Source organism: Tympanuchus pallidicinctus, unplaced genomic scaffold (assembly GCF_026119805.1).
Source record: "Tympanuchus pallidicinctus isolate F22 unplaced genomic scaffold, pur_lepc_1.0 scaffold5, whole genome shotgun sequence".
NCBI classification, from domain to species: Eukaryota; Metazoa; Chordata; class Aves; order Galliformes; family Phasianidae; genus Tympanuchus; species Tympanuchus pallidicinctus.
In genome coordinates, this window is record NW_026294769.1 from 54,826,903 (window position 1) to 54,854,417 (window position 27,515).

General features: G+C 44.8%; 3 protein-coding genes and 1 non-coding gene across 12 annotated transcripts in view; 2 read left to right on the forward strand and 2 right to left on the reverse strand.

The window, feature by feature from the left end:
• Window positions 1-6,005, forward strand: part of MATN2 (matrilin 2) — a 68,037-nt gene extending 62,032 nt beyond the window's left edge. For 4 of the 6 annotated variants that reach the window (XM_052703280.1, XM_052703279.1, XM_052703282.1 and 1 more), the window contains 4 exons: window positions 1,641-1,712; window positions 2,288-2,398; window positions 2,623-2,712; window positions 4,296-6,005. In XM_052703280.1, the coding sequence (XP_052559240.1) occupies window positions 1,641-1,712; window positions 2,288-2,398; window positions 2,623-2,712; window positions 4,296-4,348 (326 nt within the window). In that variant the 3' untranslated portion in view covers window positions 4,349-6,005. The remainder of the gene's footprint in view (window positions 1-1,640; window positions 1,713-2,287; window positions 2,399-2,622; window positions 2,713-4,295) is intronic. The other 2 variants (XM_052703281.1, XM_052703284.1) reach the window with 2 other exon arrangements.
• A 146-nt stretch (window positions 6,006-6,151) lies between these two features.
• RPL30 (ribosomal protein L30) lies at window positions 6,152-9,661 on the reverse strand. The gene is made up of 5 exons (XM_052703326.1): window positions 9,551-9,661; window positions 9,422-9,473; window positions 8,259-8,404; window positions 7,339-7,469; window positions 6,152-6,321 (listed from the first exon to the last, which is right to left on the reverse strand). Exons 2-5 carry the CDS (start codon window positions 9,440-9,442, stop codon window positions 6,272-6,274), a joined length of 348 nt encoding a protein of 115 aa, XP_052559286.1. The 5' UTR covers window positions 9,443-9,473; window positions 9,551-9,661; the 3' UTR covers window positions 6,152-6,271.
• LOC128091650 (small nucleolar RNA SNORA72) lies at window positions 6,514-6,648 on the reverse strand. The gene has a single exon (XR_008211493.1). It is a non-coding gene; the product is annotated as a small nucleolar RNA SNORA72 (small nucleolar RNA).
• A 23-nt stretch (window positions 9,662-9,684) lies between the features above and the next one.
• ERICH5 (glutamate rich 5) lies at window positions 9,685-26,716 on the forward strand. Of its 4 annotated transcripts, XR_008211081.1 has the most exons (6): window positions 9,685-9,960; window positions 13,097-13,151; window positions 15,906-16,000; window positions 21,519-21,938; window positions 23,742-23,855; window positions 25,840-26,716. XR_008211081.1 is itself a non-coding variant. In XM_052703316.1 (4 exons), the coding sequence occupies exons 1-4, from the start codon at window positions 17,781-17,783 to the stop codon at window positions 25,860-25,862; spliced, it is 627 nt and encodes a 208-aa protein (XP_052559276.1). In that variant the 5' UTR covers window positions 17,727-17,780; the 3' UTR covers window positions 25,863-26,716. The 4 variants fall into 4 exon arrangements, 2 of the variants coding, with proteins under 2 accessions (XP_052559276.1, XP_052559275.1); XR_008211080.1 differs by lacking the exon at window positions 15,906-16,000 and having other exon boundaries at window positions 9,686-9,960; XM_052703316.1 differs by lacking the exons at window positions 9,685-9,960; window positions 13,097-13,151; window positions 15,906-16,000 and adding an exon at window positions 17,727-17,850.
• Window positions 26,717-27,515: the final 799 nt, after the last annotated feature.

Below are 27,515 nucleotides of genomic sequence, written 5' to 3' on the forward strand. Positions count from 1 at the left end.
TGTCTGTACTTGTCTGATTGTTTACAGCTTTGCCAGAAGCACAAGAACAGAATTCTTCAGGTCCAAACTATTTTCTAAAACCTGAAAAGGAGTTTCTGAAATGCCTGATCTCAGACTAGAAACATTCTGCCCCACCTCTGCCAATGTATCTCAGTCTTGTTTTTTCCCCATCTTACATCCAAATCCTGAGCACCCAAAGCTCAGACTTTCCATGTCAGTCCCTCTGCTTTAGACAGTCTTATTAGCCTACTGCCCTTAAGCAGCTTCTAGGCCCATCCATTACCTGGTGTCAAATACTCAAGGTTCACCTTACCTGTTCTGTCCTTCCTACATGTAGAATTTCACCATTCTCGTTCCTAGTCGCTCATCCTTATGCTGAACTCATCACCTAGTTTGTTTCTTCCTTGCTTCATGATCTCATCCGACATGTTTCTGTCCTGGACTATTTTCTCTGAGATCTCACTGTTCCATCAAGCAAGGTCCCAGTCCTGCTTTTTAAATGTATATAAATGCTCTAGTTCTGTCCAATAAACACTGGTTTTATTCAGTTACTCCCCTCTTTTCCATCGCCCCATCTCCATTCATTCCCTGTTCCTTGTGTTCAGCCATTCCAGCTTCCACCCCAAGTTCATCATCTGCTTCCCAGTGCAACTTAATAAATCTGTGTTATCGTGTATTCGTCAAAACTCACAGGACCAATAGAGATAGAGCTCCCAATAGCTGTGACAAACAGGTCAGGTCCAGAAGAATCTTCCATCTGCCTGCTGCATCTTGATGGCACACCAGCATTTGTACTCTTACTATTTCTCCTCATGTAACCACTTTCTAGGATGGAAGGAAATTTGGGTACATATTGCAGAATCAGGAGGAAGGGAGTTCCAGACATTCACATGCACTCCCCTGGCACAGTAGATGAAGGTGTGCAGTGGTTCAGTGTGCACTTTCCAATTCATCTGTGCACCCAAGGGCTCTAAAATTAACTGAAAGTAAAGCGTTTCGTTTTCTGGAAAAGAACTCCTAAGAAACAAAAGCTGCCTCTACATTACCCTCTTGTGGCAGGAAACAGGCAGTGTGCAGAATTACCCTTGACAAAGACGTTTCCATTCTGTGAAGACACTAATAAATAAATTAGACTTCAGTCTATGCTTCCTTGAGCTAGAAACCTGTACTTTTTCTGGTAATTATAGTGCATTAAAGAAACTACCACACCCTTCTCACCAAGCACTTCCAAATTCCTTTCAATGGGGAAAATAATATTTCATCCTTCTGTAAGCAGTTTTTATTCTTATTCAGTTCACCCTCAAAAAACTCACGGGTTACAGTGCAACACGCAAGAATTTTCACAAGAAGGACACAACATTGGCTGCTGTGATTTCACACTGTTAATCTACTTGTAAAGTACTTTCAGTTCTGGGAGAGCTCCAATAGATGAGTTGAAAGGTGAGTCGTCGTGTGTTGTCCATCAACACTGGACCTCTTGAAGCCAGGTGTTGTCCATCAACACTGGACCTCTTGAAGCCAGGTATGAGGCCATCTCCATGTACGGTGAAAGACAAGTAAGATTTGATTTTCTAGGGAATTACATCTTTATTGTCCTTTCTGTGATCTCATTTAATTAAATAACCATTTCTTTCTACCAGCCTTGAGAAATTCAGCTCACCGGCAAGATCTGTCATCTGGAAGGCTCCATAGGACTAATCCACAGTCATCAGGTTGGCTGTTTGAACTCAGTGTCCCGCTGTGTCCCCAGTCAGCGCCGATCATTGCGAAGCTGCCTCAGCATGGCTTCTTCTGCAGAGCCCTAACAATTCACTCAGAGGAGAACTGCTTTCCCCACCCATCTCCCCTGGAGTCTTCTTTTCTGCAATTTTCTTTTCTGCAATTCAGATCTGCTCCTAGTACAGAAAATTTGAGATCCACTGTAACAAACGCACGGCTGCATGCTCCCTTTTTACACCATCCAAATAAATTACTTCAAGGGAAAGCTTGTATTTCAATACTGTGCTCGATTTCTGTGAAGCATGTTCAGCTTTCAATCACTTGTTTCTCACACTTCACAACTCCCTTTCAGTTCTGCAACCCGCAGCTTAAATCACATACACAGTAAATACAGCCTAACAGCTTGGTTCCTTCACATCTTTGTATTGCTATCCTCTCCATGAATGATCCTCTCACTACAATTAGTGACATTACTCACTGATAAGGGAAAACTCTGTGCATGTGAGTAGCAAAAATACTGTACCATAAAGTGGGTATGATTTTTAGACTTTTGGGGGGTTTCCTGCAGGACCTGAATCAACCACAGTAGAAATCACAGATGTCCTTGCCTGTCCCAGTCTTGCAATACAGCATAAGTATCTTTTTGAAGACAGTCACACTCACTCAACAAGAACAACAGGTAATTAGGTTCTTTGCTTAGGTAATTCTGCCTGGTCTTTTAAGGAGTGCTGTGTAATATTTTCCAGTATTTACAAAATCTGCCCCATGGCATTCCTGTGGATGTTGACTTGTTTTGAGAACAGGAAGCTGTACCGAACTTGCTCTGCTTTCAGAAGTCTGTCTTTCCCCCTCTCAGCCCTCTGGATTTATTCAGCATTTTGTCTATTCTTGACTGTTTTCCAGCAAAAACTTCAAAAGACCAATGCAAATGTGAAAACCTTGTGACGTTCCAGAACTTCGCAACCAACGAAGTAAGACGACTCACGCAGCGATATATCCTTTCAGAATGTTTCTCATGCACAGATCAAGAGCAGGTTAAAAGAAATTACAACCTGCAAGTCTAAAGCTGCCTCCGTGGCTCAAATCAATCTACTGTAATGAAAAGCTGAACTACTTGGAGACTGTCAATCTCCAGGAAGCAGGGCTCTTCAGGCTTGAGGTCTCCTTCACAGAAGGGACCAAACATATTAATAAGGATCGTAACTTCTAATAATTTCTAACAGTAAGCATCTTCAGGATCAGCAAAGGAAGGACTAGTCAAAAACCAAGCCTAACACTCTTTGCTTTGTTTACTTCGGATAATAACAAAAGATCATTTAGTAGCTACAGGGATCAGGAGGTATTTCCCTTCTTGACTGCTAGGTGAAGCACTTTAAGGCATTTTAAATAAGATTCCCAATGTAGAGGAATCAAAGGACATGCAGTCTGATTAATTTTGTAAGAATACACATAGAAAAAGGAGTTAAGTGCACACTGATAGCCCTTCCACAAGCTAGGCTCTCTTTTCAAGGGAGCTGTTACTAGAGTAGCCTTTGTGATATCTTAAACATCCATCAGGTCTCAGGAAAATAGCAGAAAACTGGCAATAAGTTTCTCCTGTATTCTGCACCAAACATTACATACACAGCAAACTCCTGGATTTTCTTCATAAAACCTGCTTCTACATAATCAAATTAAGTAGTAAGAAGGCATCACACCTTCTGTTTAAGTCTTCTAAGAGTCGAATAGATGACCAGTAAGCACTTATTTTCTGCAAGAAGTGCAGTGATATATAAGCAGCTATTTGTGTGCTTCCTAGACAAGAACAGCTTTGGACTGAAATATTGTGGAGTTGAACATGTCTGCCCACAGTCAGGCTAACAGAGCCCTCCAGGGTCTTGCTGGCAGTACTAGTACCTTAAGACCTCCATGTAGATGGCTCATCTTGGAGACATCTAAGAATGATGCTATAAGCACTAGAATCACACACAGAATTACCAAGGTTGGAAAAGACCTCCGAGATAATCCGAGTCTAACCATCCTCCTATCACCAGTATTTCCCACTAAGCCATATCCCTCTGTACAACATCTGCATAGCTCTTCACCTCCAGGGATGGTGATTCCACACCTTCCTGGGCAGCCCACTCTAGCACTTGACCACTCTTTTAGAGTAGTTTTTCCTGGTGTCCAACCTGAAGCTCCTCAGTGCAATTTGAGTCCATTCTTTTATTCGTACTGCTAGTTACATGGGAGAAGTCCACCATCACCTTGCCACAACCTCCCTTCAGGCAGTTGTAGAGAGAATAAGGTCTCCCCTTAGATTCCAGAACAATTTCTCAGCAGGTTTCCTCAGCAGCTCCCGTAAGATTTGTGCTCCATACCCAACATTGTCCAAGTGTTTGTTCACCTGTTCACAGACTGGGAATATGCTGATATACACTGATAGTAAAGCTGAGTGTAACAGTTAACATCTCAAGTCAGTGCACATGTCTGGGCCCTAGCAGAAACGTCATGCTCAGCAACATCTGACTCAGACACCTGGCATTTTTTAATATTACTGCACACCATCATCAGCTCTTTCCTTAACTTCTATATACTGGAAGAAATGACAAAGAGGATGGAAGACTTGGAAAACAGACTAAAATACTGATCAGAATTTAAAGCTTATACTACACTGTGTATTTATACATACAATGTTGTGAGAGCTATTTTGTTACACCAGTTCAAAGTAAAATAACAAATCCTTGTCTAAAGTTAAAAAGTATTTTGGAGCCCTGCATCTATACGTGTTCTGTCTTGCATTGACTGCAGATAAGTTTTGAAAGTTTATATATAAAAACAATTTAGCAACTAGCAGAAATCCTCATTAAGTAGAACTTAACCAAAAGAAGCTATGCAAAACATTAAAATGCTGTTATTTTTTCATGTGAAAACTCCATGTTTTGAAGTATTTTTAAGCTGTGAATTTATTTGGCTTGCTTTTCTGTACTTTCCTCCTCCACTCACTCGTTGCTATTTCAAGCATTCTATCTGTGTGACTGTGTATGTATACACACACATATGTGAAAACAGAACTGCATTCACAGCAGTTAGGTTCCATACAATCTTTCCAACACGTGCAGACTGCAGAAATCAGTTGGAAGTAGAAATACACATTTATACACCTTTGTTGAATGGTGATGAATGTAAATGAAGTGGGAAATCTGTTGAGTTACCAGAGCATCACAGCTGGAAATTCCAAGTACTGTTTCTCTTGCCAGATTCAGACACGATGATGTTTCCCTCTTTGGTCTTGGTGAGCATTCAGCAGTTCTTGAACTTCCCAGAATACAACTGGCATTTTAATATGAAGACATTCTTTGGGCAATAAAACCAGCTGCACATTTGTTCATCAAATGCTAATATGAAAATGAAACAGCAAGTTGCTTCCAGCCATTCTGGAAGTACCTTAAGGCCAACTAAAGTTTTACTTCTGCCCTCGTAACAGCAAAAGCCCTCTTCTTATAGCTTTATTTTCCATGCCCACAACAGTACCTGAACTGTACTGAACTGATCCAAATTCGGACCTCAGTAGATGCATACTCCAGCTATTCCTTCTTTGCTTCACGTGTGTTTGCTTCTTTACTGTCTCCAACTTGAAATATACAACCACATCCATTCCATATCAGAAACGTAGTTGCAGCAAAATTAGGTTTAAGTGATTATGGATCTGATGATCATGCATGTGTACAAAGAAGCACCTTGTATTTTAATACACTTCAGAAAGCAGAATGCAAGTTCTTCAGGGCTGCTTGTTCAAATGATTGTCATTAAGCATCCCTTTAACCACGTCAGCAAAATGCAATATGCCATGTAGTGTACACTAGCACTAACAAATATCCTCAAATTGTGGTAAAAAAAAAAAAGACAGAAATCCAGCAGATAGCACCATCCTCCTCAACAGTGACTTGAGAACATCACCTCAATCACACTCTATCACAGCACATTCAGAAAGTTGTTTGTTTTTTTTAAAAAAAAAAAAAAAGGTACTGACTTCAGGCCAGTTTGGAGATGTTCAATTTGGTGTCTTACTGAAAGTGTAATGTTGTACATCACGTCTAGCAGTTAGTTGGTTTGCACCTGACACACATATTCTCTTGGAAAGAAGAGACAAGAAGAGTAATTTGCATTAAGAGCTTGTGACTAAGTTTAAAAAAAAAAAGTGTTAAAAAATTAAGTGTAAGTAAATCCTGTGGAGTCTCCCACCAACATCCCAAATTTGCCACTACCTCATTACAACTTGTTTTCCTATGAGCACTCAAAAGAAAAACCAAAACCTTAAGAAAGCCACAGCCTGTTGGGATTTGATACTTACCACGGTCAGGTCTTACTACTGAAGCTCAACTTCTACAGGAGGCAACAAGCAAGTTTTGTCCTGTGAAGGTTACTTCTAACAGAACAAGACAGACAGCAGTGATAACAAATCTTCATTTATAGTTTGTTCTCTAATACCAGCAGAAGTATAATACAATACAAATTTCTCTTAAAACAGATCTGAAACCAGTTTATTGTAGAAAGACCACCTTTACAGCATTTACTTCTCACTGGTTTGTTCTGGCATGCTTCTAATGATGTCAGAGTCACCTGTAAAACAAAAATACATTATTGCAAGAAGATCCATTCTCAGAAATAGGCAAAATAAATTCAAGTGACCCTATAGTCAAAGCACTCAAGCAATGCAAAGATAGTTAATTAGAAAAAAAAAAGTAATTTTGATGACTTAAAAAATATTGTAACTGCATTTTTGCTAATCCATGCACAATATGCTTATGATAATTATGTTACTAGCATTTTCAAAGCCAGTACTAGAGCAGCAGTCCAGTCCTGGAGGACACAATGCACAGTCTTAATATAGCGAATGTCTAGCCTCCCCTGATCACCACAGCATCAGGACAGCGAGAATATTCGCATGGTACTGCACAGCAGAAAGGCTAAGCTCCACTTCTTTAGCTTACACATAAGCTTACAGCTACTATCAGAACACCAACAAGCTAAATAAAGGTTTCTAAAGAAACAGGGAATTTAAACTGATGCTACTTGGACAACATGTGGGAGTAGCTAAAACAGAAATCCACGTATGCATTTAATTAGAATGCTTTTGGTCAAATTGAACATTGTAAGATAAATCTGATTCTTGTCATAGAATTTTGGAAGAAAGGTAAGAAATCACATACTCAGTAGTTCTCCAGAATGAGCTTGAACAATTCTCTGGAACAAAGAGTGCTACCAAGCAACATAATTACGCACACATTTACAATGTTAACATTTAATATGACTTTCAACTCTGCACTGGATTAGTATCCATCTGCATATAGCTTATTCCTTCTGTAGATACAAGACAACTCACAATCCAGCCATTTATTTTACCAAGATCCTACATTAACAAAGCTGAACAGTAAAAGGAGCTGTGTGCAAATGTAAGAAACCGATTCTTGGACTAACAAAGTAAGAACAGATCTTGGGACTAGTTTAAGGCAAAGGAGACCAACAAAATATGACCGTACATCTGCACCTTACTTGCTAAGCACTGCTACTCACAGATGAATGCAAGAACCACTGACACATACCCAATTTGTTCATTACATGGCAGGAGACACGTACCTGGGTCAATAATAGCCAGCGTGCACACTCTGTAGTATTTTCCACACGCTGTGCCCAATTCAATGTTGTTGCCACTGTAATGATGGACACCAGTCTTTGCAAGCATGGCGTAGTATTCAATCTCCGATTTTCTAAGATTCAAAAACTGGGTATTAAAGTACTGTCAAACAATTTGATTGACTGTACAACAAAAGCAGCTTAAATTCACAGTTGTACTTCAATCCAAAATCTTTCTGCCTAGAAAAACACTTTTATTTCCTGCCAAGAATAAAACAGTCTCCCCATTTCTCAAGTATCTATGTTGGTTCTTTTTCCTGTATCTGCAGTTCCTTTATCTGTTGATACTCACTGCTGACAGAAGGGGACCAGAAGTTCAGTAAGGACTGTCAGGAGATGAAGATTACTGAAGACTTCATTCTCCTAGAACAGCTTCAAACATTTCTACAAGCAGTTCCATGCTTCAAGCATTTTAAATTGCTATCAATTACTAGTTTTTCCTACTTGTAAAATTATTTTCCAGTACCAACTTTGATGAATCAGGAATTGAGTCTCACTACACTTTCACACAATGGTTTAGGTTGGAAGGGATCATGAAGATCACTTAGCTCCAACCCCACCCTGTGCAGGGACAGTTCCCACCAGACCAGGTATGAAATGCTGATTTCACAGTGTGAAAAAGCTTACAGAATGTTCTGCAAGGCAAACTTCTTGTATGAGAAAGCTATAAAACAGCTGGAAAGCACTGTAACACATCCAGACCTACAGTCTGTATACACCAAACAACTCATCATGTTTATTTCACAGCACTATGGAGTATGTGTACAAACTACTCTGCATTACCAGCTTGCATTAATCACATCTGCAGTTCTACAAAGCACCTGCCTTAGTTTTTAACAATTTTTTTTCATACACCTGCTTACCTCAAAGCAGGACAGTTGTTGGCTAGGATGACCAACTTGGCTTTGCCTTGACGAATCATCTTCAGAGTCTGTTTGTATCCTAGCACATATTTACCGCTTTTCATCACCAGCTGAAGCCTGGAGTTTATGGACTCCAGGGACTTTTTCTGCAAAAATAAGAGTTTCATTACATGTTATTTTACCTTTCACAAAGTTGCAGAGAATGTAAGGTGAAGAAACTCCAATCACACGCAATCTTGTCCCAGTTATTTGCAAGGCAGAATAAAAAAGCCAGCACGCCATACGATTATAAGAAAGCTTGTAGGTAAGCAAGATGCTGGTACTGTTTGCCAACTTTACAAAATACCTTTTATCCATTACTTTGGTAATGTAGTAATTACTACATTACACCTGGTAGCGGGCGGACGGTTGCACTAGATGGTCTTGTAGGTCCTTTCCAACCTTGTGATTCTATGATTCTACTTTGTAATTAAAAGCATTGCCACTGCCAACTATGTTACCCAGTCACATCATGGAGTTCTTATTTTGCCTTTACAACACTCAGCCAGTCATGCTCAAATATAAACTACCTCTACCCTGCAAACCTGACCGCATTCCTAGTTTGGCACTTTGCAGGGCATGCACTAATAGGCGTTCCTCTGGTTGGCAGAAACAAATAACCACACGCAGCGGGTGCAGCCCCTCCAACAGGTGCGTGACAGCCAATAAGGAATAACGAACACCGCCATCTCAAGCGAAACTCATACTTTCTGCAGCAGCTTTAGACTGAAAACTAGAAGTTATCAGGAAACACAAAACCCGAACGCTGCGGCCCTTTAACCACGCTATGAACACAGCTGCAGCCTCCCTTGCCTCCGGCTGGGGCAGGGAACCCAGAAGCAACCAGGATGCTGCACAGGAGAGAACCGAGTACAGAGAAGCCGGCAACGAGGAGCCGCGGTGCTGCGCTCAGAGCTACGGGCCCAAGGGCCACTTCGGGCGCCTCAAGCTGCGCGCAGCTCCCCCCGCCACCCCGCCTCAGACCGCGCGCGGGGCCGCTCCTCCCTACCTCAGGCCCGGCGGAGCGCCCCGGCACTACGGCCGCACCGCAGCGCGCAGCGCCCGCAGTCGGCGGAGGCCGGGCCGCCGCCACGTGAGGCCACACGCGGCCCGCTCCCACTCACCGTCTTCTTTGCGGCCACCATCGTCGCTGCCTGCCGTTAAGTCGGGCGGTACCTGGAAGACAGGAGCAGCAGGGGTCGGGTTAGCGCCCAACAGCGGCTCCTCGGGCCGCCCGGCCGAGCCCCACTCACCGGACACGCGCCACCAATATGGCCGGGCCGCCAGAAAGGAGCGAGCGCCCGGCGGGCACCGCCTATCCCCGCTGCACCTCTCGCGAGAACGTCTCCGCACCGCCTCTCGCGAGAGCTTCCCCGTACGTTCCTGCTGCTGCGCACGGCCGCCGTTAGTTGGGTGGGGTTGTGGGCGTGTGGCTGTGTGTGGTGGCCGAGGCGGCTCGGAAGGCTTGGCGCTGTCTCTGCCTGTCTCCCCTGTCTGCAGTGCGCTGCGTTTCACAGGACGATTTTGCCTCTTCGTAGCCCGACGGGAGACTTTAAGCACCAATCCAGGAAACCCCTTGCGGAGCAGAGCCCCAAGTGCCTCCCTTCCTCGTGAGGTTGGAGCTTGTGAAATGCAGCCCCGGGCCGCGTGCTGAATTACGATTGTACGTGTGCTACTGCGTGCGGGCAGCTCTGGGACGGAGACTGCTCGTGTGGGCGGGTTTGGGCACGTCTTGTAAACCTGGCTTCTGGTTCGAGGCAAAGGTTCCTCCAGTCCTGCTTTCTCCGTGGGGCTGTGTGGATGGGCACAGTGCTGTCTCTGTCCCTAGAGGGGTGGATGGCAAGCTGGACATGAGGCAGCAATGTGCCCACACAGTCCAGAAAGCCAACCGCATCCTGGGCTGCATCCAAAGACGCGTGGCAAGCAGGACAAAGGAAGTGATCCTGCCTCTCTGCTCTGGTGAGGGCTCACCTGGAGTACTGTGTTCAGATGGGGAGTCCTCAGTACAGGAGAGAGAGAGGCCTGTTGGAGCGTGTCCAGAGGAGGGCCGCAAAAATGATCCAGGGGATGGAACACCTCTCCTATTGAGGACAGGCTGAGAGAGCTGGGGCTGTTCAGCCTGGGGAAGACTGCAAAGTGACCTGATAGAGACCTTCCAATATATAAAGGGAAGAAGGGGAAAGACTCTACCAGGGTCTGTGGTGATAGAAAAAGGGGAAATGGCTTCAAACTCAAAGAAGGTAGATTTTGGTTAGGTATAAGGAAAAAATATTTCACAGTGAGGGTGGTGAGGCACTGAAACAGGTTGCCCAGAGATGTGGTTGATGCCCCGTCCTTGGGGACTTTCGAGGTGAGGCTGAATAAAGCCCTGTGCAACCTGATCTAACTGTGCATGTCCCCGTTCATTGCAGGGGAGTTGGACTAGACAGCCTTCAGAGGTCCCTTCCAACTCCAATAATTCTATCATTCTATGATTCTGCTGATGAAACTTCACACTCATAAGATGTACTGGAATGTGTGCAACATTGTGGTGAGGCCCTCGCACAGGCAGCCCAGAGAGTTGTGGGTGTCCCATCCCTGGGGACACTCAAAGCCAGGCTGGATGGGGCCCTGGGCAGCCTGAGCTGTGGGGGGCAGCCCTGCCAGTGGGTTGGAACTAGATAATCTTTGAGGTCCCTTCTAACCCAAGCCATTCTATGAGTTTATGATATGAACCCCGACATATACACTTTATGATGGATGAAATGACAAAACTAGCATGAAATCTTTTCTATGTTTGCCTAAGTTTGCATAAACATGGGAGAACATTGTATTTGCTGAGTTCAAGAAGTTTGATGCTTTTACCAACATGCATTATGTAATAACTAACTAAAAAGCAAAGGGAAAACATGCTGCATTGAGTTACTGTTAATGTAGCATATCTTAATCAACAAATTGAAATCATTTGTAGTAATACGTTGATGCACCTTTCTACTGGCATAGCTACCTCGGCACTGATTTTTTTCTGGTGTAAGCCTACACGTTTCACCAAATATTTCTGCAAGAACCGCCTTCTCAGTGGCACACTGCCCAGCTGAACCACGCGGGGGCGATATGCAAGTAATAATCACCCAAACAAACGGGTATCAGTGCGCTAATCCAACCGTGCTCAAGGCAGGTTTCCAGAGGACTCTCACTACAACCCACAATTACTTTGTTTCAGAATTTGTAAGTTCACTGAATCGTGTATTTAGCTGCCGCGTTTTCTTTTCATGTGAAAATAATAAGTTGAGTGTGTTAGGATACAATCTGAAACACGTGTATATTTCATACTCAGAAATAATTTCAAAACGTTCTCATCTAAACCTGCCTGTAAAAGGGTTAGCAAATAGAAAATTAATGACTTGCTTGGGCAAGCCAAAAGGTCGGACACCCATGGCTTATGTTATCTTGCTGTCACCTGTGCTATGTTATCTAAATTTGGAAGCCCTACATCTCCTGGAGAGGGAGCTGTCTGCAAATGTGCCCTTTGCAACCTGAGATCAAATTAGGAGAAAATGTAATACTTAAGAACTTGTAAAACAGTGTCACATTTTGAAAGAAAGCAAATGAACAAACAAAAAAATGCCTTTCTGGAATAACTTTCCATCAGAGACTTCAGTCATTGGGACCCAAGTTGTGGCCTTAAATGTAGAATCATAGAACGGCTTAGGTTGGAAGGGACTGTGAAGAAATCTGTATGTGTGGGGAAACACGAGCAGAAACAGGTGCTTCCAATTGTCTCTCACTCCCCAAATCTCCCTTGTGTAGTTGCAAAGGCACCTCCTGAGAGTCTGTGGTCCATAGAATGTCCTTTATTAATCCACAGGGCTGTTTCAAGTCAGATGAAGGCAACATGATAAGTAAGGAAAGGCTTTGGCATCTTGAAAGTTCTTTATTATACGCTCACTCTTTCACTAAATGTCAGCAGCTTGAGCAGATGGGCATTTACAGTACTCTGATGGCGATGGTCCTCAAGGTGTCTCACCAACTTCATCTTCACATATAATGGGACTGTGTAAGAAAACACCAGGTGAAGGTATTTGGAGACTTAAATGAGCAGTGTGGAAGATGGAGGACAGTCACATTGACCTATCTAAAAAATTGGAGAGTGCTTTTATCATTTCCTGGAGGAAAATGCAACAAATGCAATTCTGAGTAATCTAAAAGAAGAAAACTATGCATGATCATAACGAAACCTCATTTTCATAGAATCATAGAATAGCCTGAGTTGAAAAGGACCTCAAAGATCATCCAGTTTCAAACCCTCTGCCACAGGCGGGGTCGCCAACCAGCAGACCAGGCTGCCCAGAGCCACATCCAGCCTGGCCTTGAATGCCTCCAGAGATGGGGCATCCACAGCCTCCTTGGGCAACCTCTCATTTTCTTTGATTCTGGACTTGTGATCACAAATTACTGTGTCATGAGTCATTGCTGTATTTTACCTGGAGTCATAACTTCATGGTGCATCAATTTCAGTAGAGATGGCAGCAAAAGGAGGTCCCACCCTGAACTTCCTTTCTTTTTCTCAGAGTTGTTTTGAGCTGAAACCAGTAATCATTTCATAATGCTGTCGCACAATGGTGTTGACACCAGTGATGGGATGTCCTGCAGTGGGTGGGAGGAGCACCAGGGGGGAGGGAGGCAAAAGAGTGAGGCAGGGACCTACTGAGGTTGTATGCCCCTGACACTGGCATATCACAACACTGCAGTGCAAGCAATGGTAGCCAAGTGTACAAATCCTTGAGGAAACAGGCAAATTAACAAGTTCTCCTTCACAGATGGAGCTGCCTGAGGTCACGGATGAGGTCTCTTGCGACAGCTGAGCTGCAGTCAGTAAGTACTGGATACACTGTGCGGAGGCAGACCTGTCTGTGCAGCACAGGCACATGCATTTGTGCACAGAGATCCCAAAGCAGCTTGTTCCCCATATTGTAGAACATGAGACGCTGCCTCCTCCAATGCAGTGATAATCGTACCATCAACTGTCTAGTCGAGTAGTTGCCCTGCTTTTCTGAACGTTACATATAATCCTATGACAGTAAAGTGGAGGTCAGAGCAGTAATTATGTATGCTCTTGTAGGCAGTGTGTCATCAACTGAACAGTAATGCAAAATATGCAAAGGTATAGTCTGGAAATATAGTTCTGTTCTCTCCTACATTTTTAACCCTATCAAAATCTCTGCACAATTATACAACAACTTTGTGTGAACACCTGCATTCTTTTGCACTCATCAGGGCTATTAAAAGTGACAGACTATGTTGTCTGATCATAATCACATATTATAGCAAATTCAAACATGTTCATCCAATTTTCACAGGGTCATGAGCTTGAACTATCCCCTTCATTGTCAGCCAAGTACGTACAGATCTTTGTTTCGGACCGCTGGGAATTTGGAATCCAAGTAATGTAGAGGTCTGTGGAGTTAGCATTCAAATCTGCTCAGACATCCTTCCAATGACTTCACTGTGAGAATGGATGGGAGGAAGGAAAGGAGCTGTAGAGGAAAATGGGCTGAGCAAAGAAAGAAAGGTTACCTATTAGACTACAGGGAAAATCTTGAGGTTAAATACTATCGTGAACATCTGGATAGCTATACACCTTGGTTATGCTTTCGGTCTGTGAAAGGATGCTAAGGAGTGTATGCACAAGTGTATATATGCAGACATATATATACACATGCATACATAAATAGATAAGCATATAGCAATCTTAAAAAGGGTGCCACTAAAACAAAGTGTTTACATTTCTAAGGGCATAATTGTGCAGAAATCCAAATATGCAGATTTCTAAAAACAGAAGGTAGTCTGATAAGAAGATCTTTAGATTCTCAGCCATTGCCCTCCCAGGCAAAATAAAGAGTTGTGTTTTAGGAGGCAGCTTTCTGCACTGTGTAAGTGACCATCACAGAGCAGATGCAAGTGGAGCTACACAAATCTCTAGCCATGGAAAATCTGGCTTGAATTGTCTGCCACAGTAACTATCTAGAATATCTTATTGCCTGCTCAGCACTGTTCTTCTGGGAAAGAATAGCCAAAGAGTTGAGAAAAGGAGTCAGTTTAAAAAAGAAATCTCATTATTAATATATTGCTTTGAAAAGTCTACAGTAATTTGCTAAGTCCCAGGATGTGTCTGTGTTGTTTCAGGGATCAAAAGATAGACATCGATTTACAGTTGCAGTAGGAATCTTGTCTAAAATACTCAAAATTGTGAACAGCTGTGAGCTCCAGAATGAGTGACACAAGTCTGATCATGAAGCACTGGCCTGGAGAAGTTAAAAATCCCCAGGACCTTGTTGTCAATCTTTGCAAAGATTGCTTTTAGCAGCGTCTTTCTACTCAAGTAAGACAATATATAGGTATTTGTTGCTTTACTCTGGAGCTATAGTTATCACTGAACACTCACGGCTTACATTTTATTTTAATTCTCTGATATGTGTTTCTGAATAAAACACATTATTTTCCTTTGTAAAAATAAGTTATTTGAGGTGATTGTATAGTTTGCATATCACCAAAGGTTATTTTTTTAGCTACTTGGGCACTGCCTTCATTTAGGGACAAAGCAGGGCAGCTCAAGTTGGTGGTGGCAGGAAGGCTGTGGGGAGTTGCCCTGGCTGGGGGAAGGTAGTGAAGGACTTCCATGTGCCAGCACAGTGCTGCAGCTGCTGGGTCACTTGGGGCTCAGAACAAGTACAAGCATAGCTTGTAGCTGCTGCTGCGGTAACCCATGCTCCCATACCATCTCCCCTTCCTGCCTTCAACTTCTCCAACCACCCACCACACCCAGGAACCTTGTATTCTTTTCTGTTCCATATTTCTGTCTCTCTATTCCTGAGACTCCTACTTCCAAAGCTCTCCGCCTTTCTATTTCACTAGCAGGTACGCATCCCTGCCACTTAGACCAACAGATAAGCGTGCTAATATAGCTGTGTGCCATATATAAAGTAGAAATCAGAAGATTGAGCCTATCTTGCACCAGCCCCAGCCCTGTCTTGCCTCTGTGGGGCTTGCTTGGGGGTGTGCACCACTTCTTGTTTGCACAGTGATGTCTTGAGTAATGCCAGTCAAAAATGAGCAGCACACCTGCCATCGTACATCATGGAATCCTGGGAGTTGGAAGGGACTTCTGAAGGCCGTCTGCTCCAACTCCCCTGCACAGAACAGGGGCCTCCACAGCTAGATCAGGTTGCTCAGGGTCTTATCCAGCCAAACGATGGCACGGAGCAGCAAGATATGCTCGTGTTGGCTGATCTGCAGAGGACACATATTGTCCAGGCCTGAGGCAGTAAGTGGCGGTGGCACAGATCCCCTCGAGTGCTGTGTCACTGGAGCTCCTGCCTCCGTGTATCTCAGAGCTGGTTCACCATGTTTGCCTCATCCCAAAGGAGCCAGATGCTGAGCTGCAACCCTGTCTTGCCTGCCTCCGCCTCCGGCCCTCACATCCCATCTTCCTGCTGAAAAAGTGGAACTTTCCCATTACTTGGGACAAAGGGAGAAAGAGCACCACCTTGTCCTTTAGTGATTTCAGGAGCCACTGCCAAATGGTCCAAGCCATTCCTAAGCCCAGGACTGTTTCTGTGCTCTACCCAGGATCTGTTCAGAGAACACAAAGTGCGGAAGCAGCCCTGTCCCTCTCAGCAAGCACTCTGATGCACACCCACACGTGTCCTCTCTCTCTGGCCCAGGTAAATCTGGAATTCATTTCTTCACAGTTTCAGTAAGATGGATGGCAGGTGTGTTCTACACCACTTACCTTTGGTTGAGGAATGGAGAGAAGCAGGGACAAAACTTCTCAAGAAGGAAAAGGAGCACAATGTAACTTCCATCTTTCTTCTTCTCAGTGCCCAATACATAATGAGTCTATTATGGCGGCTTGGCCACCTACTCTAAGAAATGATGCTTTACATTGGACTTGCTTATGCAAGCAAGTATATGACATTTTTCATCCTTTCTCTACAAAAATACTAAGCCCTGTGGACTCCAGCTGAATTGCCTGTATGCAAATATAAAAATCCTATTAGCTTTGTTTTACCCATAAGGCTGATGGCAAGGATGTTACAAGTGGCTACCGACCCCAAAGGGCTCTGCCACCAAGAAATGCCTTTGGGTTGGCAGGCTGAGCCATTGCCCCATGTGTGTGCACACAGACACATGGAGATGGAGGACACAGGCAGATCTGTGCCTTCAGCAGCACCTCCACGCACTGCTACCGGAGCCCGTGTACAGCATAAGTGCAGACAGCAGTCAGAGCTGAGCTGCTCTTGTGAACAGTAACTACGAAAGGAATTTTTTATCATAGAAACATAGAATTGCTTTGAGTTGGAAGGAACCTTTAAAGGTCATCTAGTGCAACTCCTCTGCAGTGAACAGGGACACCTACAGCTAGATCAGGTTGCTGTGAGGACAGTGAATCAGAAATAGTGCAGCCAGTAGGAGCAGGGAGGTGACTGTCCCTCGGCACTGGTGAGGCTGCACCTTGAGTGCTGTGTTCAGCTTTGGGCCTCTTGCTGTGAGAAAGACATGGAGGCCCTGAAGCATGTCCAAAGAAAGACAGAGAAGCTGTGAGGGGTCTGGAGCACAAGTCTTAGAGGGAGCAACTGAGGACCTGGGATTGGTCAGTCTGGAGAAGAGGAGGCTCAGGGGAGACCTTATTGTCCTCTACGGCAGCTTGAAAGGAGGCTGTGGCGAGGTGGGGCTTGGCCTCTTCTCCCAGGTAACAGTGATAGGACTAGAGGTAGTAGCTTGAAGTTGCACCAGGGGTGATTCATGTTGGTTATTAGGAAAAAATTATTCTCAGAAAGATGGTAAGGGATGGGCATAGGCTGCCCAGAGAGATGGAGGAATTGCTGTCCCTGAAGGTACCCAAGAACTGTGTGGAGGTGGCACTGAGGGACGTGGTGAGTGGGCATGGTGGGAATGGTTTGGAGGTTGGATTAGATGATCTTTGGGGTCTTTTCCAACTTTAATAATTCTATGATTCTACGAATCACTGGAACAACCACCCCACGGATTTGATCAGATGCCCATCACTGGAGGATTTGAAGGTACAGTTGAACAGAGTGCCAGGTAATCTCATCCAGACTCCTTTTTCCCACGAAGTCTGAACCTGATGATCTTTCGAGGTCCCTTCCTATGTGGGCTGTGCTGTGATTCTCACTCCTGTAACTGCAGTCTCAGGTTCAGTTCTGTGGGATCCAGTGCCAGGACAAGAGGCCGTGGGCACAGAAGGGGCTCCTTCTGAGCACCAGGCAGCACTGCTGTGCTGTGCGGTGCCGGAGCACTGGCACAGGTTGCCCGGGGGCTGTGGGGTCTCCTCCCTGTACTTCTTCAGAAGAACTAAAGAGCGGACACCCCCGTGTTAAAACCTCTCGTGCTCCCTCGAGAGATCGCCCAGCGGGAACCCAGCCCCTCCTCGCCCTCCCGCCCCCGGCCCCGCCCGCTGCCTTCCCTCGGAGCTGCCGAGCCATGGGCTGCTCCAGCAGCGCCCGCAGCCGCCCCCAGGAGCCCCCCAGCAGCAGCGGGGCGCCGACGAGGGGTGAGCGGGGCCGGGGGGTGGGTGGGCGGCCGTGCCGGGTGCTGCCCGTGCCCCGTAGGGGCTGGGGAAAACCTGAGGGGCTCTCGGCTCCTTGGAGTGCACACTGCTGGGAGCCGGCAGCCTCTCAGGTTTTCCGTAACGTCTTGCAAAGATTCCATAATATCTTGCGAATGCAATGTTTCCCCTTTTTATTTTTTCCCCAACAAAGTTTGGGAACCGTTATTACAGCAACTTGCAAGTAACAACCTTGAGCTCTCCAAAACCTGCGTCCCGAAGCAATGCTATGGGAAAACCTGCTCGCTTTTCAACTTACTGCGTTTCTTTCCTCTATCCTGCAGTTCTAAATACCTCCCTGCTGCCATATTCCGGCTGCGGCACCCAAGTTTTCCACCTGCAATTTATTCTTTATTTCTTGTCCTGGAATGCTACAGCTTGTTGTGATTGCTGAGGTGCTATGGGTTGTGTGAGGGGAGGCTGAATGTGCTGCTATGAAGCCAGCGCACGGAGCAGACCCACTGCAGAGATGGGCAGAATGCTGCTCGTGTCCTACCTGTGTTGTGGTCACCTGCAGGTTGGGCTCTTAGCAGCCAGATGTGTTGTTTGTTTTCTAACTGAGTTGAATAGGAGAGGAGAATTTGAAATAGATGCCTGTAAGTGTGCTGTTAACAGAAAAAAATATATCATTTCCTTCTATGGATGTGTAGCTCACAAAGTCTTGAGGCTCTTTTGAAAAGGAAAAAGAAAAGTCACAGCATTGTAACCATGGTCTGCTTGAGCTCAATGCGCGATTTGCTGAAATTGTCTGTGGCAGGGAAAAGAAAAATTGTAAATGATGGCCAAATCAGAAATTACAGACGATAAACTAAAGGAAGCAATAAGGCATTGTAGGAATGCTGGCTGCCACGTGATTTTCATTCTTGAGGATGAAGGTATTGAACAGATTACCAGGATGGTTTGTTTTTTCCATATTAGAGAATTCTTTGCATCTCAGTTGAGAGCAGAGGAATGGTTCAGGGCTTTCCAGCAGTGAAAATGTCTAGTTGCATGAGAGGATTTTATAATCCAATTCATATAATTAGAGGCCTGGTGTTCATCCAGAATCCCAGTACTAATTTTTTAGAGTTGTGTTGCTGTTACTGGTAGTACCAATTCAAAGCTCTCTATGACATGCTCATTTTTGTGGCTCATGCTCATCTATTTCTGCCCTTTAGGTTTTCAGTGCTCCCCATTCACCTGATGCTAAGCAAGGTGAAGGCATGAGCAGTGTCTAAAGGGATAAAAACAAATGCATGAAAAAATCAAGTCTGTTCTATTAGCGCACTGTTTGCTTTGTGGCTGCAGTGAGACTTGGAGGTGTGTAACTTTCACTAAGTGTTACTCAACACTAGAAGCTGCTGAAATCTGTACAGTGGATGGACACACACAGTCACAGATCCCCTTGGATCAGTCATAGAGTCATAGAACAGTTTGGGTTGGAAGGAACCTATAAGATCACCTAGTTCCAACTCCCTGCTACAGGCAGGGACACCTCCTTCTCAACCAGGTTGCTCTCAGCCCCCTTCAGCCTGGCCTTGAGTGCCTCCTGAGAAGGGACATTCACCATCTCGCTGGGCAACCTGTTCCAGCACCTCACCACCCTCACAGTAAAGAATTTCTTCCTAGTATATAGTCTAAATCTCTTTCAGTTTAAAACCATTTCCCCTTGTTCTGTTGCTACATTGGTGCAGTGTGGGCTGTCTCACATGGCTGATGTGCTGTAACTGCACCTCTGTACAGCTGCAGATCTATGTGTAAGTGGCTTTTCACTGCGTGTGTGTGCTTCTCAGGCCTTTAAGGGGTGTTACAACCCGGTGTGCTGTCTTCTTTAAATCACAGCCCCAAATTCTTAGAATTGTCAGATTTTGTTTTTCAAGCATCATGAGGTGGAAAAAATCACACAGAGAAGTTAAGCCGACAGATTTAGCTATTGCCTGCTCATGCTGTAACATGTATAATCCCAATGCAATGTTATAAGCAAGCCATAATACAGCTTATGGCAATACCTTATAACTGATGCATTGAAGACCTGGAGTTTTACCACGTGGCTCTAAGCCTTGCTGACATCCAGCTGGCACACAGATTAATTACAGTGCCAGTGAGGCACTGTGAGGAGGACTAGGACCACAAAGCAGCTCGGTGCCTGCCCCGCTTTGACTGTCACCACAGGAGCTGAGTGGGCTGAAGAGGTCCTCCTCTGGGTGTCCCCATGGTCTCCTCTGGTCCTCTGCTGAGCTCAGAAGGCAGCTGAGAAAGCAAAGCACCTGGATGTCTGCTGGCCACTGCTCAGCATGAGGCCTGGCTCCTTGTCATGTTTTTTTGGTGGGAGCTTAGCCTCTCCTCGGGTGGTTTTATGGTTCCCAGGACAAACAAGATTTTACATGTCCCATAGTCCAAGTTGCTTTCTGTATCTCTTGACACCTCATATCTCCTAGTCCTGCCCCCTTCCCAGTTCAGCTGCCCTTCCCTGTGCTTGCAGACACTGACTTGGTGGTGCTCGCTGGGGAGCTGCTTTGCTTGGGTGCCTCAAAAGAGCTGTGAGTTTATCTAAAAAGCAGCAGTATTGCAGCAGCCTATTCAAAAGTGAGATGTATTACATTTATTTTCATTGCTGATCTGTGTGTGTACAAATTGCCATGCAGTTCTGCTCACGAGCTTTGACACTATCGTAATAATTTCCCCAGAAAATGCAATTCAGACAGATCTCATGATAATTACATAACAAATTTTGTGCATGACCTCCCAGTCTTTCAATCCTGACATTCCTTTTGAGAAGGTTAAGCTCAAGTTCTCATCAAATTGAATTTAATTAGAAAGTGATTAAACTGACCTGATAGGTAGGTAGAGCTCATTCTGAGTCTTCGGCATTTATCACTGAATACCTGTCAGGGCAATTTTGGCATTTCTTTGTGCATAAGTTTTGCCTGTCAAGAAGGCCTGTTGCTTCAATTAAGTTGACGAGATGTGAAAGAAGAGGAAGTTTTATTTAGGTGGGTATTCCTGTCATTGAATGGCTTGCTGTACAAAGTCATGTCAGTGGTAGTTTAGTATTTAACAACGGAACAAAAAAGAAATTGAAAAAAAAAAAACCAACACTGATGTTTAAGAAATAGCCGTGGTCTCGCTCTGAGTGAGAAGGGTATTTCCAGAGTTTTCTGTGTAGCCCACCTGTAGGCACCAGCAGATGTTCATGGGGCAGCGATTAATGCTTAGCATGTTGACCTTGTGCTTGCTTTGGGCATGAAAGCTTGCTTCCTGGAACAGCAGCCCATCATCTGGCGAAACTGCTGCACGCTTCAGATCCTTAAGGTGAAATGTCAACTCTTTTCATGTAAAATTGTATTGCGTATGGCAGAAACACTGAGTCCTAAGGGTTAGAAGGAACCTCTGGTGCTCACCTAGTGCAACCCCTACTATAGGTAGGTGTTCTGGTGGGTTTTGAGCATCTCCAGAGAAGGAGAGTCCACAGCCTGTCTGGATTATGTGTGAGTGTGTGAGTACTGTTGGTAGCCAGGTGTGAGCTGTGACAGGCAGTGCTTGTGTGGTGCAGGCCCAGCTGGGCCCATCTCACCTGACTGAAATGCCCACTGAATTGTCTGTTTTCTCTTTCTTTCCTTTGCCACGACTGATAGCATCATCGGGGGAGAACTCCCCGATTGCTGATGATTACCAAACCGTAGCTGACCAAACAAAGCTGGATGCAGTGGAGGGTGTGAGCCTGGCCTCTGAGGAGCTGAAATTGGGCGACCACCTGCCAGGGGAAGAGGCCACAGCCGTGACTCCCGCCTTGGAGCCAAAGATTGACTTGGTCCCTGAGAGAGAGGAGCCGGAGGGTACTGAGCCGCCGCGTGTAGCGCCGGAGCAGAGCTCAGAGCTGCCATCTGTGTGGCGAGAGGAAAGCAGCGGGACTCCACCGCCAGCACGGAGGGATGGTGATGGGCCGCCAGCACCACGACCAGCAGGTGACAGTGCGCTGGTGGAAGGCACTGACAGCGCTGTGGTGGAAACCATCAAGAAAGTGCATATTGCTGAAGAGGACCACTTCATTGAGGGTAATATTTGTGCTTTTGTAAACTCAGGAGACCAAATTCTGTCTCCAGAGACTTGTCAGGAGGTCCTTTTGAGTTTAATGAGAGTCACTAGAGAAGTTCTGGAGCCAGAATTTTGGCCACGGGGTCTGTCCAATGCAGAGAACATAAGGATGTGGCTGGTGAAGCCTCAGGCTCACAAATGCAAGCTGTAATAAATCAGTCGTTAGCTCTGCTATTTCATTTCATACCCTTTGTGTTCTTGGTGAGAACCATACCCCTCATTTAGAGGCTGTGTTTCTGTGCATCTCAGTCACAATGCTTCCTATCTGCCGAGACCAAAAGCTCTAATACATGGTTACCTTTGTTAATAATAAAGCAACTGTCCCTAATCACACGAAGTTGGAGGGTAGATGACTAGGCTGTAGAGGAAGAAGCAGCTCTTAGATGTGCCCCTGGCATATACCATTTTGGAGGCCTGGTGACCAAATAATCATAATGGAGACAGAGGTGGAGGACCCCAGGAGTGGGCTCCCCAAAGATCCCAGGGGCTTGGGATGTAGGCCAGAGGCTGTGCTCTTTGGGTTGGTGCCCTGAGAACATATGTCTGTCTGTAGAAGGTGAACACTTCACAGGAGAAATCAACTTTCTCCTAAACGGTACAAAACAGCCCAGTAAGGAATTAGATACTTCCTCTGGGAGCAGCTCTTCTGAGAATAGCAGATGGAGCACACCAGAAGTATTTCCCTGCAGAGAAATGTGTTATTTGTAGACTTCCTCACTTCACATCCACCCTGAAGAAGTGCAAAATGCAGATGAACTGATTTATGGGGAGCCCAATTGCATGTCCTGCTTCTTAACTGTGGAGCTTTGCTGTGCACGAGCTGGCTGCATAAGTTTGACTGCATTCCAGTAGCTGAGCGTGAGCATTGACTTGTCTTCCACTGTGTCTCTTTGTAAAAGAGCTTTGAGGTTTTCTTCTACATAAAATGGAGATCTGTCATTTGGAATAAGGTCTCATTTTATGTAAGAAGTAAATGATGGGATGCCCACTTGTATAAAATGGAGTTTCACCCAGCTGAAAACTCCAATTTCATTAATGACCATTTCCAAGCCTCAGTGCAGCACTTGGAGGCACTTGGAGGCAGCACAGCACCATCTGAGCAATGCACTGGGACCTCCTGAACACAGACACCTGGAGCTAAATGTTTGCCTGGACATCAGTCACAGGACTTTGGCCACCAAGCAACTCATGCTGCTTGCAGGGCAAGAAATTGAGTTTTGCTTTTATTTGATCAAACTAGAAATAATATGTAATGATGGCATGTGTTTTATCTCCATGAAGTGTGTGACTGCCTTTCCATTTTTACACCCTGGTGTATAAGATACTTAGGACTTGTTTTGTTTCCTTTTCTTCTTTAGTAGCTGCGTGAGTAAAGATGAATTATGTAGCAGCTTCCCTGCTGCAGGCTGGATGGCACGTTACTGTTTTGTTCCCATTGCAAATAAAACTGCACATACCTAAAATAAAACCCAAAACTTGGAAAAAAGTGGTTTGAGCAGAGCTGGTACTTACTATGTTTAATCAAGAGAGTGCCATGGGGAATTGGTGAAAGCATGGGGGGCATTTTATGGGCATGTGACTGGATGACAGAAAGCAATGGGGAGTGTCTTGATTGCTCCTTGCTGACCCATTGAGTCCTGTACCTCTGTGCAGTGCCCCTGTGAGGGGAGCTGGAGGGCTGCCAAAGCAAAATCAGGAAGGAGCTGGGCACGCAGTGCTGTTACAGAGGATCCTAATTTGATCTCCATCATTACCGTTCCCAGGTGAGACGGGAGAACAGGTGGAAACTGAGCTGCTCAGTCAGATAGTAAGTGGAGGGCCTGAAACAAAAGAAGAGGAAACAGGAGAAGTGGATGGCGCAGCAGCGACAGAGATAGGTATGTTGACAGAGGAGAGAAGGACTGCATGGGTTATTGCTCAGGAGGCAGAAGCTGTGCTGTCCCTAGTGTGCACATCTTCTTGTCCCTGTCCCTGGGTACAGCCTGCTGCTTTTTGCAGTTTATGACAAGACAGTCATAAATATTTTTATTCACGTTAAGAAATACTGTTGCTTTTTTGCTAAGTGTGATTCTGCTTTTTTTCATAAACTATCTTTACAGAATACATTCCAACCCAGACCATTCTGTGATACTATGATAAGTTATCCTTGTCTGAGGAGAGTGCTGAGTGTAGTCTGTGAAAATAGAATCCAAAGTTAAAATCATAACTGCTCGTTAGTATTTTCCACACTCACTTTTACAGGTTAATGCCTTAACACTGCTGTGTGATTCTATTCTGTGATGAACAACCCACTTTTCTTCATTATCAGCTGAAATCAGCAGTGTAGCACTGGGATGAAGGCATGTTGCACAGCAAACACAGTCATGTGGGGAGAAGTAGAAATGACAGGGCAAATGAATTGCCTTTGGAGAATCATAACAGCAGCTAAGGGAATTATGCGAGGGAAGAGGACTAGGACTGTCCCTCCAGCAGACTTAGGAATTATATTCACTTTTCTGTCATCACATTCTTTCTGCAAGTATTTCTTCTTCCTCAGCACTCACTGAGGATCCTACACTCGCTGGGAGTTCACCATATAAGGCAGCAGTTGTGTGGATGTCTATGTGCCCCAGAAGGCAGTCATTGCCCAGTGGCATTGCCAGGATGCAGAAAAGGCTGGGGGGGCAGCATGGGCCCTCTCTCCTAATGACTTGTACATGTAACCGTTCTCCCAGTGTCTCTGAGTTATTGGGTGTTCCTAGGGTTCAGCTTCAGGCGGTCCTTACACCACTGCCTTTCATGGCTTCCCAACGAACCCCTCACACCTCGGTAAGTCTTTGCTCTCCTAGCACTGCTACGTGTTTGCTCTGGCCTTTGAACCATAGAGCCCTGTGACAGGCCAGCGAGTCTCTCTACACCCATTGTCCTTCCTGATGTGCTGGGAGGACACAGAGTTTGGTTTGATGGGAGGTAAATGGGAAGAACAAATTCCTGTGTTCCAGCAGGGTGCATGTGTTGCTGGACAGGACTAGAAAGACCATCTGAAAGGTTTTGCAAGAGGTTTAACAAGCCAGCTTCTGGGGCCGGTATAGAAAGATAATTTCTCAAAAAAAAAACAACCCAGTGACATTCTAATGAAATCCAAGAGATTTTATCATGTGACAATTGCAGCTTGATTGAAACACTTCCTGCATTTGCTTACTTTGGTAGTATTTTCTCAACAGTATTTCAAGGGACACAGGAAGAGCAGCCCCACTTGTTTCTCTGTAGTGCATCTCAGATAGGAGCGTGCGAGTGCAGACTGCTCAGCAAACAGCTGTGAGCATGAAAAACAAACCACTAAGAATGGGACAGTGACCATTTACATCTGGGATGCTGTTATGTAAGGAAGCAGTTCTTCCATCTTGAAAGGATATTGAAGAACTAAAGGTTCTGGGCAGGGAAGCAAGATTGCTGAAGGGGATGGAAACATTCATACACTGTGAGATCAAAGCATTCCAAGCCTTTGGCTCTCAGAGGAAATGACTGAAAAGATATGAGCTGATTGCAGGACAAAATAAACAGTGCTTTAAAGGTAGCTGAGGTTCAGCTCTGAACGAGGGAACACACTCTAAGGGTTTTGAGTGGCTCTCTGGATTTCACATGAATGAAGCCTAGAAGAAGAAGGCTGTGCCTGATTGGGGTCAGAGAAGAGGAAGCTCAGCTGGTAGCTGCGTGTGGCTGCTTCACGTCCAGACAGAACATCCTTACAGATCGTGGAGAAAAGCAGATGCCCCTTTGTGCTGTGATACTTCAGGGAACTTACACCTTGAATTCCTGTAGGATATTTTGAATATCAAGCTTTACCCTAAATTAATTGTTATTTTTTGCCATGTGTTTCAGAGACAACTGGTAACAAAGACTAGAAGCTGCATCTGTATGAACATCCTCTTGTTGGGCCGGCCCTTCTGTCCACATGAAAGTTGTTTAATTTCGCTGCGTTGGGAAAATAGAGCTTTTTATGGATGGAGCCACAAACCAGAATAAGAAGCATCAAAGGAGGTTTTATGTATGTTTTTGAAGTCAAGCTGCCAAGACTTCAAGTGTTTGAAATACCTGACCTGGTTCCTCCCTGCCACAGAGTGCCTTCCGTACATCGCCAGCACCGCGGGGTGATTCTGACAGACGTATAACCATCCAGTTTTCAATTAGGAGTCTTTCCAGGTTCTAACTTCAAACCTCTGAAACCTTCAGCGTTACATAGGATAAAGAATATAGTGTAGACTGGTTTTAGTTTTATTTTAATGGTAGCGTAAGCAGAAAGTCAGAAAGGGAAGTCCTACTTCTGAGAACTCCTGCACGTGCAGGTAACCCCTCCGACTGCCTGCACAACCGGGTTATGGAGCTGCTGCAGCGAGCTGCACTCAGAGGAGTGGAACCCTAACTGCCAATTTGCTGGGTGTAACTGAATGCAAAGGTTAGTTTTTCAGGCAAGTGAAAGATACACAGGTTGCAATATACAGTAACCAAGTAGGTGCATTCTGCTAACTCCATTTTTAAGCATATTTACTGAAAGGAGGGAAAAAAAGGTATTTTTAACCAGGAGGAGAATGTTTTAGTCTTCTGAAGTCTGGCATACTTAAAATACAAATCCACAGTTGTTAGCACGCATGGTGATTAATAGGGCATCTTTAGCTATGTAGCACCTTACATACACTCACAGCTTCTAAGATACCTAACTGGTGACTTATGTAAGCCTGTTCCCATAGGAGAGGTCATTGTTCCACTTCCATTATTCCATATATAATTGGTCTTACGGATCTGATAGAATAGAGCTTCCATCTGATGGTGAGCGATGCAGAGGGACTCTGTATTTTTATTGGAGACTGTTTGGAAGACCCTCTGGTGTAAGGAAGTAGAACACGAAGGAAAGGTCAAGCATCTCAGAAGGGAAAAGGTTGCTATTTTTATTAGCTTTACTGTACAAATGGTCTTCAATAAATGTTACTGTCAGCAGCAAATTATCAAAGTCCCCTCTAAGCTAAATTTTGTGCTGTATATGCGTGCCTGACTTCAGCTGACTTTGGCCTTATTAAATATTTTAATTGATATCCTTGGCCTATCAGCTTTTTCTCCTTTAGCTGATGTTCCTTAGCTGTAGTGCTGCATTTAAGGTTTTCTGCCAGTCAGCAATCTTTTCAGACTGGGCTGCGTTCCTCCTGTATGCTGGGGATTTGGTTTCACTACCAGCACCTGAGCTGGCACCACCCAAATGTAGGGAATCTGCTGTGCTGACTGCTTGCAAGTTACATGTTAGATCCAGAGATGCAGTTTGACTCGATATATTGAAAGATTTAAAAACAGAACTGATGGCATTTCCGTAAAGACCAGCAGCATTAACAGCACCAGCAGAGACTGCATTTGGAAATAAAATAGGAAGATACAAGAGTCAAGATAAACTGTTCACCTCAGAATCACTCTCACTGCCACCGTTGTTACAAGGAAGACAGGTGACAGTATACACTCCTACCTCCTTATTCAGCTTTTTCAATCATTAGAAGCAATGCTAATTGGAAACA

Coding starts and splice junctions, on each gene's coding strand:
- RPL30 (XM_052703326.1), bottom strand. CDS start 9,442: ATGGTGGCCGCAAAGAAGACG. Junction 8,405..9,421: donor TGGTGGCCGCAAAGAAGACG/GTGAGTGGGAGC, acceptor TTATTTTTGCAG/AAAAAGTCCCTGGAGTCCAT. Junction 7,470..8,258: donor AACAACTGTCCTGCTTTGAG/GTAAGCAGGTGT, acceptor TTTGAATCTTAG/AAAATCGGAGATTGAATACT.
- ERICH5 (XM_052703315.1), top strand. CDS start 17,781: ATGGGCTGCTCCAGCAGCGCCCGCAGCCGCCCCCAGGAGCCCCCCAGC. Junction 17,851..21,518: donor CAGCGGGGCGCCGACGAGGG/GTGAGCGGGGCC, acceptor CACGACTGATAG/CATCATCGGGGGAGAACTCC. Junction 21,939..23,741: donor AGAGGACCACTTCATTGAGG/GTAATATTTGTG, acceptor TACCGTTCCCAG/GTGAGACGGGAGAACAGGTG.